Source organism: Bidens hawaiensis, unplaced genomic scaffold (genome assembly GCF_021521415.1).
Source record: "Bidens hawaiensis isolate Kalapana, Puna unplaced genomic scaffold, B.hawaiensis_p1.1 tig00032369_1, whole genome shotgun sequence".
Lineage (NCBI taxonomy): Eukaryota > Viridiplantae > Streptophyta > Magnoliopsida > Asterales > Asteraceae > Bidens > Bidens hawaiensis.
The window spans coordinates 119,581-134,731 of NW_027495500.1; the positions used below are offsets into that span (position 1 = coordinate 119,581).

Sequence of the window (15,151 nt, forward strand, 5' to 3'; positions counted from 1 at the left end):
ATATATATATATATATATATATTAGCAGGTCTTTACATTAAGATTCGCTAAGTTCTTTTAGTTTTTTACTTTCTGTTTTACTTTAGCGTTTGTAGTGATTTGGTTTAAAATTTAACATGACTCAATTTAAGGTTTTAAATATTTTTAAGTTTGTGATTCTTGAATATGATATTTTGGTATGTCTATTAATTTACAGAGGTTTCCTCCAAGCCTAGTATTCGTAAAAAAGGTTTATGCTCTTGTCAGTTTCTGGTTCAAAAGCAACCTGGCGGGTACATGTGTCAACTTTTTTTCTTAAGTATGATCTATCTTCTATTCCTTGCGTTTTAAACTTAGATACAATTTGACATCTAACATAAGGTGGTTGTATACGGTTTGATGCCTTGTACATATGCAGGGCAGGGCAGGGCAGGGGTGACATAGTTTGCGTTTTTAGATTACAAAGATAAATTCATTTCTATGCTTAGCAACATAATTAACAATACATGCCAGATTTGATATTGTAACTTCGTTTGTTTCTGTTTACAGTGTGATGACTTGTACAAGAGGGGGAGAACTTTCAAATTCCAGGTTTGCACTTTGTTCCTTTTTGAAAGATTTTGTTGCATCAACTTCATTTGTTCTTAGCATAGTTCACGAGTTTTTGAAAAGTATTAGTGTTTATTAATTTACAATATGTACCTTTACGTTAATTGAAATTCTGGACAGGGAGGTACCAAGTAAATCTTATAAGCAAAATAACTGCCAAAACCTACACATAGGACTAATTTGTTTAGTTAATTGTTTTATTATGAGTATTAGTTCTTTGTTATGTTGGTCTGCATTTTATAAGCAGTTTATAAAAACACATATTTGAATGTATCTAGGTTTGGTATATCTTCCTGTTGGATCCACCTAAGAACGTTTGGTTCCTATCTTTAATACGCATGCTTTTTGAATGTCAATTAATGACTTTTGTTTAGAAGAACACTGTCACAAGGATATATATATATTCTCATAAATGGTTCGTGTCAATTATGGTTGCAACAAATATTGTAGAATAGTCTGTACATTCAGTTTACATCTAGGAATCTGTCTCCTTTTAAACTATTTTTTTTATCTTTTATGTCATTTTGATCTCTGTTATGTGTTTTCTCGTTTCTTATTCTACTTTTTTTAAGCCTGATCCTTGTTCCTTCTTGCATTTTTATGGTGGTCTTCGCGAGCCTACAATCTCCCGGTGGAGGTTTCACAAAGGTATCAGTTAATTTTGTGTTAAAGCTTTATATATGATCTGACTTCAAACTTTTGTAGGAAACATTTGGACAGTTTGGACATTTTAAACCCGAAGATGAGAAAAGCTTAAGTGCAAAGATAAGTTCATTTCTAATTTCTTACTTGGCTTAGCGTTAGCACCAACATTAACTACCTCGTTTATAGTACATACAATGCTTCGCATGTAGAGCTGTCCCCGAGAATCCCTAAAAGTTTTGGAGCCAGGAGCGGGCTCTCTAAAATATAAACTCTATAACTCATACATTTTTTTTTAAATGCCAACCTTAGGACTTGTACCCAAAACCTTTGGTTTCATAGACAACATTCTTTCCATTGTTCTAAAGGTTCATTTTGTAGGCTTTTGTTATATATATATATATATATATATATATATATATAGAGAGAGAGAGAGAGAGAGAGAGAGAGAGAGAGAGGTAGGTTCACTAGGGAACCACAAAAAAGTGGGAAACCGGGGAACCATTGACCAAACGAACTTCGATTGAACTCATTCCATCGGCGTTGGAACCAACTCGTCGAAACTTAAACATATGTATTTAGGGTTTAGTTTTTTGGGTTTAGATTTTAGGGTTAAGTTTTTGGGGGTTTAGATATAGGGTTTAGCTAGAAGTAGGTTTCATCATATATGGTTAAGGTTCGACAAGCAGGTTCCAACGTCGTTAGAATGAGTTCAATCGAAGTTCGTTTGGTCAATGGTTCCCCCACTTTTTTGTGATTCCCTAGTGAACCTCTCTCTCTCTCTCTCTACACACACACACACACACATGTATATACATATATATTATACACACACATATATATATATGTGTGTGTGTGTGTATAATTTAGACCCACACATGGGCCGGGTTGTCCCTGTTCACATATCCAGTGATGGCGAGAATTCAATATTTGGTTTCATATGCATTAATTTCACAATACTTGCAGTTTTCGGGGTTCATAAAGGGAGCATGTGCTTGATTCCACAACAATAACGTCTATGCCACATCAAAGGTGTGATTGTAGCTGCCGTTTACTCATTACATAACTATAAATTGTTGGTACTTTTAGGACTTCACTTGCTGGCTTATTTTTTATTCTCTACTTTGTTGCTCTAGTTTTTCTTGGATCTGTACAACACTTCATAGTCCAACCCGAAAACGTTCAGAAGCAACTAAATCCGGGCAATTTAAATAAACGGTTGAATTTAGAGGTACACTTTTTATAAGTTTTATTTTATATATGTTGTGTTAATAATTTGAACATAAATGCCATTTATAATTTAAAGTGTTTGGACTTGTGAAGAATTTTTATTTACCTGCTAAATCAGTGATTTTTTTTCTTATACAAATTCTCATTGAGTTTATGTACTTCCCCTGGATACGGTTTGCTGGCTTATACATGATGGATATAGTTTGCATTCTTGGATTAGAAAGATAAGTTCCTTTCTATGTTTTTAACCATAAGGTTCATTTATAAACTATAAAACACACAAGATTCAATATTGCAACTTTGTTTGTTCCTGTGTACAGTGTGTCGACCTGTACAAGAAAGAGAGAACTATTATGCCTATTGAATTTCAGGTTTGCATTTTGCTCCTTTTCAATAGCTTTTGTTGCATAATCGTCAATTGACATAATTAATGGTTTTTCAATCAGTCTTCATAATGACTGATTGTAAACATTTCGGTTGCCTTTGACATGCTTGGATATGGAGGCTTTACAGAATCAATGCATTTAGGAGCGTATTTTAGTTTCTGGTTCAAAAGCAACTTGGAGGGTAATTGTGTCTACTTTTTATTATTTAAAGTCTGATCTATCTTGTGTTCCTGGCATTTTAAACTTTGATACGATTTCACACCAAAATTTTGTGGACAGCATTTGAACAAGTTAAGATTTGAACATGTTTGACTATACGTCCCCTGTATATGGTTTGCTGTCTTGTACATAATGCAGACAGGGCAGGGACGATATAATTTGCATTCTTAGATTACAAAGATAAGTTAATTTCTATGTTTTTAACTATAAGATTCATTGTTTTACTATGCTTAGAACTAGAATTGACTATAAATCACACAAGATTCAGTATCGTAACTTCATTTGTTCCTGTTTACAGTTTGACAACTTGTACAAGAGAGGGAGAATTATCAAATTTCAGGTTTGCACTTTGTTCCTTTTTAATAGCTTTTGTTGCACTTGTGTTTGGAACCCTAGATGGAAGCATTGGGTGAATTGCACCACTTGATGAATTAACGTTTTGCAGGCTTCAATCGCTGCAGAAAAAGCTTGTGGATGCGGTTCCTCATGTTGCGGGATTGAATCCGAGATCCTTTCGCCAGTTTCATTCGAACGGGAAGGCTCACCGCCCCAGGCCTGATAGTATTGTGGACTGTAAGTTTGTTTAACCTCTCTTCACATATTCTGTCAAGTCGTGTAGAAAGACATCTTATAGATTTGTTTATTTTTATTCGGTGCAGTTATGATATGCTTCCATTTGAGAATCAGCATGAAATTGCTAACCAGATTGGGACGACCCGTGCTCAGATTATTTCAAATTTGAATGACTTGGCTCTCGGTACTAGCTTTTTGTGAAGTGTATTATTATCTTGTTGATTGAGAGTCAACTGATGCATGTTGTGTCATCTAATCATGTGTAATTTAAGAGTTTTCGTTTTGGACATTTGGAAATGTATAGCTTTTGTTTCAGGTTTGCACTTTGTTCCTTTTCAATGGCCTTTGTTGCATGATCATCAAATTTCATCTGTTCTTAGTTTATAGTTTCATGAGTTTTTGAAAAGTATTAGTGTTTATTTGCACCATGGAACAGCTTTTGCTTGTACAATCAGATCTTGTTTTAATTTTTTGATGTTGATAGTGGATTTTGTTGGTTCATATTTGTTAGTTTTGATTTAAATTTTTTAAAGCAAGTTCTCTTTATCTTAGTTTTGCTTTCTGTTTCTCTGGACAATAAGAACCAAAGAATTAAAACAGGCTAAATATATCATTAATAGAAACAAATCATCTTAATTAAAACTAGTTAAATAATTCATTGATTGAAGCCAGTCGTCTTTGTCTTCTGAATTTTAAGTGTGAAAACTTTGGTAACTTAGAGATGCACAACAACTATCTGATGAAATACTTGAAGAAATAGTGTCTGTGAAAACTTTGTTATATCCTTGAATCTGAGTAGGTTTGCAAACCTTTACTTTAATATGACAGATCCATAAATTGAAGGATGGCGTAATGAATCAATGATGCTTTTTGCATTTTTTTTATGGAACAAAGAAGCTTTTGGGAAGTTGTGAGTTGTGACATTTGAATCTTTCTAGTGAGACTTACCTATGTCCTCTTAGTTTGTTGACCATGGATTTACCACTACACCAAACTTAAATAGAGGTGCACAAAATAACAGGTTCCGGACCCGACCCTGACCCTACCCTACCCGTGGGTACCGACTGGGCTTTGGTTTTCCTCCGAGAACTATACTCAAAACTGACCCGGACTCGATGGAACCGGTTCCGTCAATACCCGGTCAAAACCCGACTATACCCGAAACCAGAAAAAAACCCGATGGAACCGGTCAAAACCAGGTCAAATACCCAACTATACTCGGAACATATTCCACCCTGTTTTGACTTTTGTTGACTATACCTGGTTTTGGTTCCTACCCGGTTCCGGTTCTTGAGAATACCAGTTTGTGCACCTCTAAACTTAAACTTTGTCCAGTGGCTTCCATCCATCTATTCTTATGGGTTCCTTGAAAAGTTTTAACATACCGTCTCTATGAAAATTTTAAAAAAACATTAGGGTCCCAGGACCCCGACCCACATAGTGGGTCCGCCTCTGATTCTAATGGCGTAACAATTGGTTTTTATGCATGATAATGTACCCTTAAAGCATTCCCATCCACCCTCTATCCTTAAATCCAAAACTATACCAAAGCACACTACATTTTCTCTCTCATTTTCAATTAAATAATCATTTTTATGTCTTTATCATTACCATTTCTCTTTCCTTCACTCACAACGACTTTCAAAATATATTAAAAAATTATAGGGGGTGAACAGTAGTTTTTCAGATATACAGAAAAATCACTACGTTTTCTAAAATATAAAAACTTTTCACTCACAGCACCTTAAATTACTTTCTAAATTATAAAAACACTCAATCACATAATATAGTGGGTTGAATGCTAATGCTCTTAGATGTCTTAGATGTTAGGTCATACTGCATACTACAAAAGTTCAAGTTAGCCTTTTTAATTATTTATATCTTTAAGGAAAAGAACTAATATTTGTACTTAAGAAACTGTTTAGTACAAGGATAGTAAGGCTAACAGGTAATAACAGTGGCCAGCTGTGATTAGCTGATCACGTTACTTTCTGTGTCCTATGCACTTCCCCTTATGAGTCTATTTGCGCTGATTCTAATCTTAAACAATTAATCAATCAAACAATCAAGAAATCCTATCCATATCACTTACATATCCCTTCTTTGGCAATCAAGATAACATTAACATTTATTATCTAACCATACACTTTACCTTTACTGAGCTTGCTTGAGTGACACATGGCATTCTTGAACCGGCATCTTCTTCCTTTTCTTACTTAAATCCCATTCTCTATTCGAGCCTAAGCATGTAGGGTGCTTAAATCGCTCGAACTTTGCTCTGATACCAACTTGTAAGGCCCCGTTACCGGTACCTCACATTTGGACGTTGGATTTACTTATTCACATAGTTCTAAATATCAGAGTTAATAAAAACATTCGCGGAATAAAAAAACTTTGATAAAACATTTCATAATAATCCAAAACTTGTCTTTCAAAAACTAAGTAATTAAACATAAAACGTCTTGAGTCTTCCGATGCCAGCCTCTTATTCAATGCCACGTGTTCCCCTCAAGCGAGTTGCCTCATCCTACTCACCTGCGTGCATACTAAAAGTTAGCTACGTTGAGTGAGTTCCAGTTAATCATACAACATACCATACATTCATACTTTCCATACTTTCAGTCATACTTTCATACTTTATATTATACTTACTTACCTTCATATCTTATGTTATAAAGAGCATTACGCCCTACTTTCCTCGAGTATTATTAGGGCCCGGTTCCCTCTTACCTCGGGTATTATTAGGGCTTGGTCCCTTCTTGCCTCGAGTATTATTAGGGCTCGGTCCCTCTTACCTCGAGTATTATTAGGGCACGGTCCCTCTTACCTCGAGTATTATTAGAGCTCGGCCCCTCTTACTTCGAATATTAGTAGGGTTCGATTCCCTCTTCGTTACCATACAACCATACATCATTTTGCATTCAAACATATATACATACATATCATACCTTCATTATACATAGCATTAAAACTTGACAGCACGTGCAATATCCGAAGATCGTTCACGTATTGGCAATCAATCATTCCTAACTTTCACATAATCACATAAGGCATACACTTATTACTTAGAATAAATGTATTAACAAACACATCGAGTATGCACACAGCCCCGAAAACATAACACAGAAATGGGGCTAGAAACTCACCTGGATCCTGTTCCTTTCTCCGTTTATCGTTATTCCTTTCTTTAATTGTGCTCTGCTAACAGTATATAAGTTACACGTATTAAGACTTGTCCTATTTGTATTGCAGTCAAAATAGCTAAGCTTGGTGTAATCCATTGGCCTTGTTTTAAATTACTTTAACTTTAGTTTTATTCTTTAAACCCTAATGTATAAGACCTTTAATTATTTTATTATTCATCTCTTTTATTTCCATTTTTAACCTTATCCTTGCATACGTATATATGTACATATGGTACTATCCCGAGTTTACATATATTTTGTATACGTAATCACCAAGGCACTTGCTGATGTTAGTATTCTTTTCTTCCATGTGCTCATGTCCCTCTTTGTTTACCGTCATGTGTGGTTATAGGAATATACATATATTGATGTATATACTTATGTATAAGGCACACGGGTTATTCCATGCATGCGGGTTTTCAAGGTGTAACCTTATATGCATGTGTAAGAGAGTATATCTTTACATGTGTATGCACGCTGTTAAGATTGGTTACAATGTAACCAGATCACTTCACAATGTAATCGAGTAATTGCTCAAGCTAACCGAACTATAAGTGATCGAGTGTAAGGAATGTAATAGGACTCGGGCTTGTAATCAAACGTATCATGTAATCGGGTTCACAAGTTGTAATCAAGTGTAACCGAATCCTTGCAACCCATGTGCATGTACGCGAGCTCTTTAGATGTATTAAGGTCATTGTATGCGAGTATATGTGTATACATTGTAATCGATCCATGTATGCGAGTTTATATATATATATATATATATATATATATATATATATATATGTTGTAATCGATGCATGCATACGAGTCTCATGAGATCGGGTTCCAGTGTATGCGGGCTTCATGTGTGTATTTGATAGACCCAAGTGCTAGAATATGCATATACATACACATTGTGATCGATCTTGGGTAAGTGGATACCAATGTAGGCGACCTCAAGTACACTAACACCATTGTATGCGAGTTGGTGTGATTGGCCCAATGTAAGCGATGTAGAGTTTTGTAAACGACCCTAATGTGATTGATTTAGTATTATATGCGAACTTCTTTGTGATTGAGTTGGCAAGTAAGCGGGTGTGTATGTAATCAAAATGTGATCGAATTATGGAAGTGATCAACCCTCATCCCGTTATTTTCTATGCCATTGTAAGCGGTATACAATGTAATTGAGTTGTCCATGTGTCCGAAGGTGATTGTAAGAGACTCATCCTTGAACTCGGCTGGATTGTGATCTAATTGTCATTTGTAAGCGAGTTGACAGTGTGTATTATTGTATGCGAGTTTAGTTGTGTGCGATTATCCTTGCAATTGAGTTTATGTATGGCATCTTGACTGTAATCGACTCTTTATGTAAGCGAGTTTCAATGTGAACAAGTTTTGAGCCATTGTAAACGACCCTAACGAGTTGAATATCCGTGGCCCTGGGTTGTTATATATAATCTAACAATATGGTTCGGTATTTTTAACCCGCTATTTTACTCGTTCTTGATCCTTACACCTCAATATGGTTCGGTAACAACCCGTATAACTTTCCTTAACTGTTTTCGGCTATGGCTTGGCCCGATTACCCTTAAAGTCTGAATCTTTAGGGCTAGAAATGTTTAAAACTAGATCTAGGGTTTCTTAGACAAGCCGTGCATGTTTACATGTTCATTAAGTTCGTTTTAGCATCAAGTTCACAACTTTATGTTTCGTTTATACCCGATCTATAATCGTTTTAAGTTTCAAGGCTAACCGATCATAAAAACGTGAAATTTAAAGGTAAAAGACGTACCTTTATGTGTTCGGTGTGGTCGCGGTTTGCTTGGTTATCTTGTATCTAGCTTGTGTATTGAAGATCTATCTATGTTTGGCTTGATTTTTGGTCTTGGATCTCGTTTCTCTCTCGCGGCCGTTTATATATAGTAAGGGAGGTGTGTCTGTGTTCTTGAGTGTGTATAGAGATTATGGAAAGATGGAATGAGAGTTAGGGTTTTGGGATGGTTTAAGTGGGTATTTATATTCCTTAAAGCCCATGGACCTAAGGCCCATTACCCTTTAACCCACCTTAATTATTCCAAGTCCATGATCCTTTCTTTAATTATTTATTAATTAAATATTTGCACGCGATAACTAAACACGACTTCCTTTTTTTCTTATCATAATATTTAGGATGTTACAAAAGTGGCTGTTAAATGCCAATGAGATTTCATGGCAAAGGTGGTCATGTGTTTTAGCTCGTTTCGGTTTCACTTGTGGCTTAGTATAAAAACATCATACACCTACATACATACATACATACATACATACATACATACATACATACATACATACATACATACATACATACATACATACATACATACATACATACATACATACATACATACGTATTGTAAACTTTACGAACTCGTATACTAATTTCATTCGTACTCGTGAAACTTGAAACTCACCAACTAGACGTAGTTGACCCGTTTTAACATGCTTTTCAGGTGAACCCAAGTTGGAATAATTTTCTTATGTGCTCGGTGCTAGAAGGGAAGTGAATCGCTGTGAATAGATACAAGTACATACTAATGAATAAGAACCCAAGAACTGGTTATGTGTTTTTCACTTAGTTTGTAAACTTAGTACCAACCAATGTAATATGATGTAAATTAGTTTATTGAATTTATTTATAAACAATGTGGTTGATACAAGAATTATCTGTTACATTCCCGTATTACGCTTCCGCAAGTACTTAGCCGGGGTGTGACAGAAGTTGGTATCAGAGTCAGAGTCATTGGTTATAAAGAATTAGGATGTCCCTTAGGATACCCTAATATAACCGTAGGCTCGATTAGCTCTGGTAATAAAATAATATATACTGACAATTCTAGTGATGAACGCGAATGGACAAGTGGGCTATTATGGTCCGGAAAGTAATAACGGACTTGTTTGTACGAAGGAATTTGAGAAGGAGTCGATAAACAATCCAATAGGTAAAAACAGCAACATATGTGTGTAAAATACATTATTAAGTATATGTAAATAAACAATTATCTGTGATAATGTGTATGAATATCTGTATATATTTATTAAGATTAATATGATTTAAAGACACTATTCTTATTACTAACTATTGTGCAGGAACATGTCGAGGTCTACCGATCGGTTATCTATTGCGGTGCCAGTATTACCTGAAGAGGAGGAGGAACCAGAAGAGGAATCTGAAGTGGGATCAGAGGAGGGAGAAATAGGTGAGAGCTTAGGGGATGCTGCAGTGCCACACGAGATGCTGACCGACCAGCCTGATTTATCGGGCTACAGGTGTGATAGTAACCCTCCTAGGGAAACAGTTAGGCAAGAGGTTGGAGCCATTAGTTCCTATCGGACCCCAGTGAGAGCCCCTACACCTCCAGTACCCCACATTTCACCACCCACTCTTACACACAGGTTCCACCACACCGCTCGTATTTCTGTACACCCACCTGAGCGCACCTTATCCCCACTCCGTTCGACTTACCATAGGGGAGAGACGTCACGGGTACAGGTCACCGAGATACCTGTTCCTACCTTGGGTGTACCACTCCCAATCCAGGAACCACCTCCCATGACTGACTCTGACTGGCTAAGAGTGTTAACCGATCAAGTATTGGAACACGCAACATCAATGAACGATCTTATCCACTTCAGACAAGAAACACGAGAAGAAGTTTGGTACCTTCATCAAATTATGAGGGATCTGAGGAGGTCGAATGCTGGTTCCCGGTGGCGTTTGTGTGACAAACTGAAAATTTTTGCCTTTTTCAGACAGCCATCGCGACATGACACAAATTTTCAGGACGAAAACTCTTTCAACATGGGAATGATGTGACACTCGTCAATTTCAGGATAACTCTGTTAATCCAAACTCCGTTAATTCAAACTCAAGATCACACGAACTGTGTCATTCCGGTTAACGCATATCTCATTACATTTAAATTAGGGTTTAAATGACGCATGACAATCATTACACAAGTAGTCTTTCGGAGTTTCGCCAAAACACGCACGAGTCGACTCAAACCGTTGGTGAACAAACAATATATATTATAAACAAGTACTTGATATAATTACGTGTTATGTTCATATGTGACTTCATGTTTGCATGTATAACAATTATATTATAGATGAAAAAGAATAGTTGTGCTAGAACTAAGTAAACTAGAAGGTTAGGGGGGTAAAGTGTAACTTGGTTAATTATTTAAACAACTTAATTACCTAAACCCTAACTCCCTTTCCTCTTCCTCTCCCTCTCCCTCTTGCGACGACAGCCCTCTCACCCCTTCTTTTTGATCGATCGAACACACACACACACACATACATATAAGATTAATTACAAGTTGTTGAAGATCTAAGGTTGCTAACTAGGTAAACTAAACACTATATCTAATCTATTCTATGAATATTTGCATCATTAAACATATTAATCATAAACCCTAAATGCTAAATATATTGATTATTGATTGAGTTAGGGTTGTATGCATGATTGTTAGTTCATAGATTAATAATTTGTTGAGTTTTTGATGAAAACTGATGCTGGACAGATTCATAATTGCGTGTTAAAACGACTGTAACTTGATGTTAACGATGTTTTTTGAAGTGATTTTTGATTCTATGATGTAGTAGGTCGAGTCTAGTTTCTAAAGACTCTGAGTTTGTAATTTTTGGACGTGTGAAAGTTTGTTTTTATTAATTTACAAATCTGTTGCAGAAGTCTGATTCGGGAAGCCTGCTTGTAGGCTGTTTTGTAATTAGTACATATCATAAAAGATAAGACCAATTGAGTTGATTCCACTTATGTAAGTAAATTATTTGAGTAAGGAATTTAACCCAATTGGGCTTTCATTAATTGGATTAACCATGTAACGGGAATAGTATATAATGTTTTGTTGCGCATGATAATGACTGTTGTGTGCTTACTGTGTTGTTTTGATCATTGTGAGAAAATCGTATGAAATAAAAATATAATAAAAATATATTTAGAAACCTAACTCAGTTGTGCTTCTGTGATGAATTTTTGGTGATTTTATCTACATGAATGGTTAGTGAACTATAGAGTAATCTTGACATGTTAAAATCTGTCTTGATAACTTAGCTGCTGAATTCTTTGATTTAACATGAAAAGTGATGATTTGATCGATGGTTGCTATGTGTTTGACTTATTTGCCCTTGTGGGAGATAGTTTACCGATTATGTACCATAGTAACACTTAACACTATACTTGTTCACACATGCAACTTATCACCAACGTGTTTGTCGAGTCGCACTGGTTTCACACACGGACACATCTCATGCATAACTTTTATGTGTCGAGTCTAGAGACTCTCTCGTAGTTCAAACACTTAGAAATCTCAATCTAGTTTTTAAAGCACCAGTGAGGATTTCTGTGACACACGCTTTTCTCGGATCATTAATATATTATATATAGTAAAATAGTATTTGTAGTAAAATAAATACAAATAGTTAAAAGGATAATAAAATTAAAGAGTTTAAATATCTAATTGTTAACTTCGCAAACAGTGAGTTTCACGTCCCTTCATACTTTTTAACGTTTTTTTAGGGGGGGATAACATACTCCAAACGCTATAGATTTTGTTACTATGTATGTCTCACTTGTAAGACTAAGTGGCAACAAACCAACTAAGTCCTTTTGAAACAATCAAACCGGTTAATATTGGATAATAGCGAGTCAGTGTTGAGTAGTACTACTGGGTTTGACAAACCCCACCAAACTCTAAACTCGACTGTAGGTCGAGTGGGTGTAATTTTGGCTAACACATTACCATGGTCATGTTTGACATGGTGGCAAGGCAAACGATAAACAGTCAGCTTCGGTGTCGAACACTTAGTAATACATGCTTGATAGGTTAGCTACCTATTGATATATATTGACATAACTTTATCTGGTAACGCTAAAACGCAACGTTTAATTTATGTAAACCTGTGAATTCCCCAACCCTATGTTGACACTTTTAGTATGTTTATCTCAAGTAGCCGAGGCTGGTGAGCGGTATAGGACATGCATTCTCCGAACACCATTGTTTTAAACTTCTTTTAAGTTTATTACGATTATTGTGTTTTAAGTCGTCCTGTGTGGCGCAACTATTTACTTTTTAGTTACGCTTCCGCATTTTTACTTAAGACATGTATGTCTTGGTTGTTTTGAAAACTTTAATTATGGTGTGTGATATAACTAATGATTCCGATCCTGTTGTTGGGTTTCTATGGAATTTACAAACTTAGTTAACCGTTTAACTAGTTATAATTAATGCGGAAACGTGATAGACAAACTAAACATATGAACAACCTAGTTTATTCATTTCAAGATTACCAATAATCTATTTACTAGAAACCCGAAGCAAGGATCACATGATACGGGAACAACTAAACTATCAAAGCATATAAACACTTACAATCTTAACCCTTTAAGAGTTTAGTAGGTGGTTGAAGAAGATGATGATGAATGCAAGACTTTCAAAGGAAAACTCTCAAACCGAATATACCCCGAGCCTCCAACACGCACCGAGCTATGCTAGGGAGCTTGAACACGAAAAACCCGAGCCCTTTTTTCTTCCCTTCTTGGCCGTGAGGTAGAGAGAAAAGAAAAGAAGTTTTTTTTGTGTTTTTGATTACTTGAAAGTGTTATCCAAATTATCATCCATCACATGCATACATAGGGTAGAGTTATATCCAAGTCCACACTCCATCTCCTTTTGCATGTTGACAATTTGACCAAGTTGGTGGGGTGTGGGGCCCACCCAAAACCGGCCCCAACATATTTTATTATTTTTTTTTTTTTTTTTTTTTTGTTTATGTTATATATATATTTTATACTTTATAAAATATATAAACACCCCATCTTTTATAAACCATTTTATAAAAGAATACATAGTTAAATAATCATTCCAATAATAATTATTTGAATAAATAAATTAACCAATTAATTATTTAATACTTTCAAGTAATCATTCAGAAACCCGATTTTCTGAAAGTGTCGTGTTCTGTATTTGTCTTAAAGATCTTATCTTAACAAATACATAATTGGTGTGTGTCTAACTCGTTATTGGGTATGACCCGACTTGGATCAAACATAACTAGCCACATTAACTTAATTATGTGTCTCGGGCATACGATATTCCAACAATCTCCCACTTGCACGAGACTCATAGGAAGTTAATGCTAATGGTGAATACCGCCTAACAACAGGTCACCACCCCTAGTATGTTTGACTAAGTGCCATTCAATAACATCATCCCCTTCAAGTCCATACTTGATATGATATAGGTAAGTCTTATCATTACATCCCTTTGTTACTAGATGTCCTGTCAAATCGAAGAGACATAGATTGATCATTCTCTCATTGATTTAACTTAACAGGCCTTAGACATCTAAACTCTCAACACATAAGAGGAACAAATCCCATCTTGACTGCATACATCCTTGTTGACATCTCGTATGATATCTGAGCTCTTTCTTTTATGTCATCGTGTTACCGAAAAACAAAGAAGAGAGTCAAGTTATCAGACTTGATGAAAGGTCAGATCCAATATGCATCTCAGGTCAAAGGACACAATGATACTCGCCTTTACTCAAGGATTACTTATGATCAGTTGCACTAACTCCATGCAGTGATCCTCGAGAGCGGATCATGTCCAATATTTGTATCCCACAAATATCTATGAACCTTGGTGGCAAACCTATGCCTTATATTCATCACATGAATATCAACCAATCCGGGTTCATAATAGTCTTACCTTCATACTTGTTCCCACAAGCATGATCGACTACGGACGTTTAGAACAACATAAGTCATTCATGGATTAAACATGCAAAAATAGAACATAACTCATTTAATAATTAAAACTTAATTAATTTCATGAGATACCCATTACATTCGTTCTTAAACAAACACTAAACACGGATTAAATCCACTCACTAGAATACCGAAGTCCTAATGCACAAACATGACCCTCATGCTTTGGCCTATCGAGGAGCTTCGTGAGTGGGTCCGCAATATTTTGATCGGTATGAACTTTATGAATACATATTTTTCTCTTTTCAACTTCATCCCTTATGTAGTTGAATCTGCGCTCAATGTGCCTCGTTTTCTGATGAGCACGAGGCTCCTTGATCTGTGCAATAGCACCCTCATTGTCACAGAATATCTCTAGGGGCTCCTGAATGGAAGAGATAATCCCTAGATCCATGATGAACTTTTTCATCCATGCAGCCTCTTGGGCTGCCATTGAAGCGGCGATGTACTCAGATTCTGTAGTGGATAACGCGACAACATCTTGCTTCGAACTCTTCCAAGAGACAGCG

At 35.8% G+C, this 15,151-nt stretch overlaps 1 protein-coding gene across 1 annotated transcript in view; it reads left to right on the top strand.

The window, feature by feature from the left end:
* The window catches only part of LOC143583363 (cleavage and polyadenylation specificity factor subunit 1-like), a 32,940-nt gene extending 28,972 nt beyond the window's left edge, over positions 1-3,968 (top strand). The window contains exon 26 of the mRNA XM_077065682.1: positions 3,725-3,968. Within this exon, the coding sequence (XP_076921797.1) occupies positions 3,725-3,807 (83 nt within the window). The 3' untranslated portion in view covers positions 3,808-3,968. The remainder of the gene's footprint in view (positions 1-3,724) is intronic.
* The last annotated feature ends 11,183 nt before the right edge of the window (positions 3,969-15,151 follow it).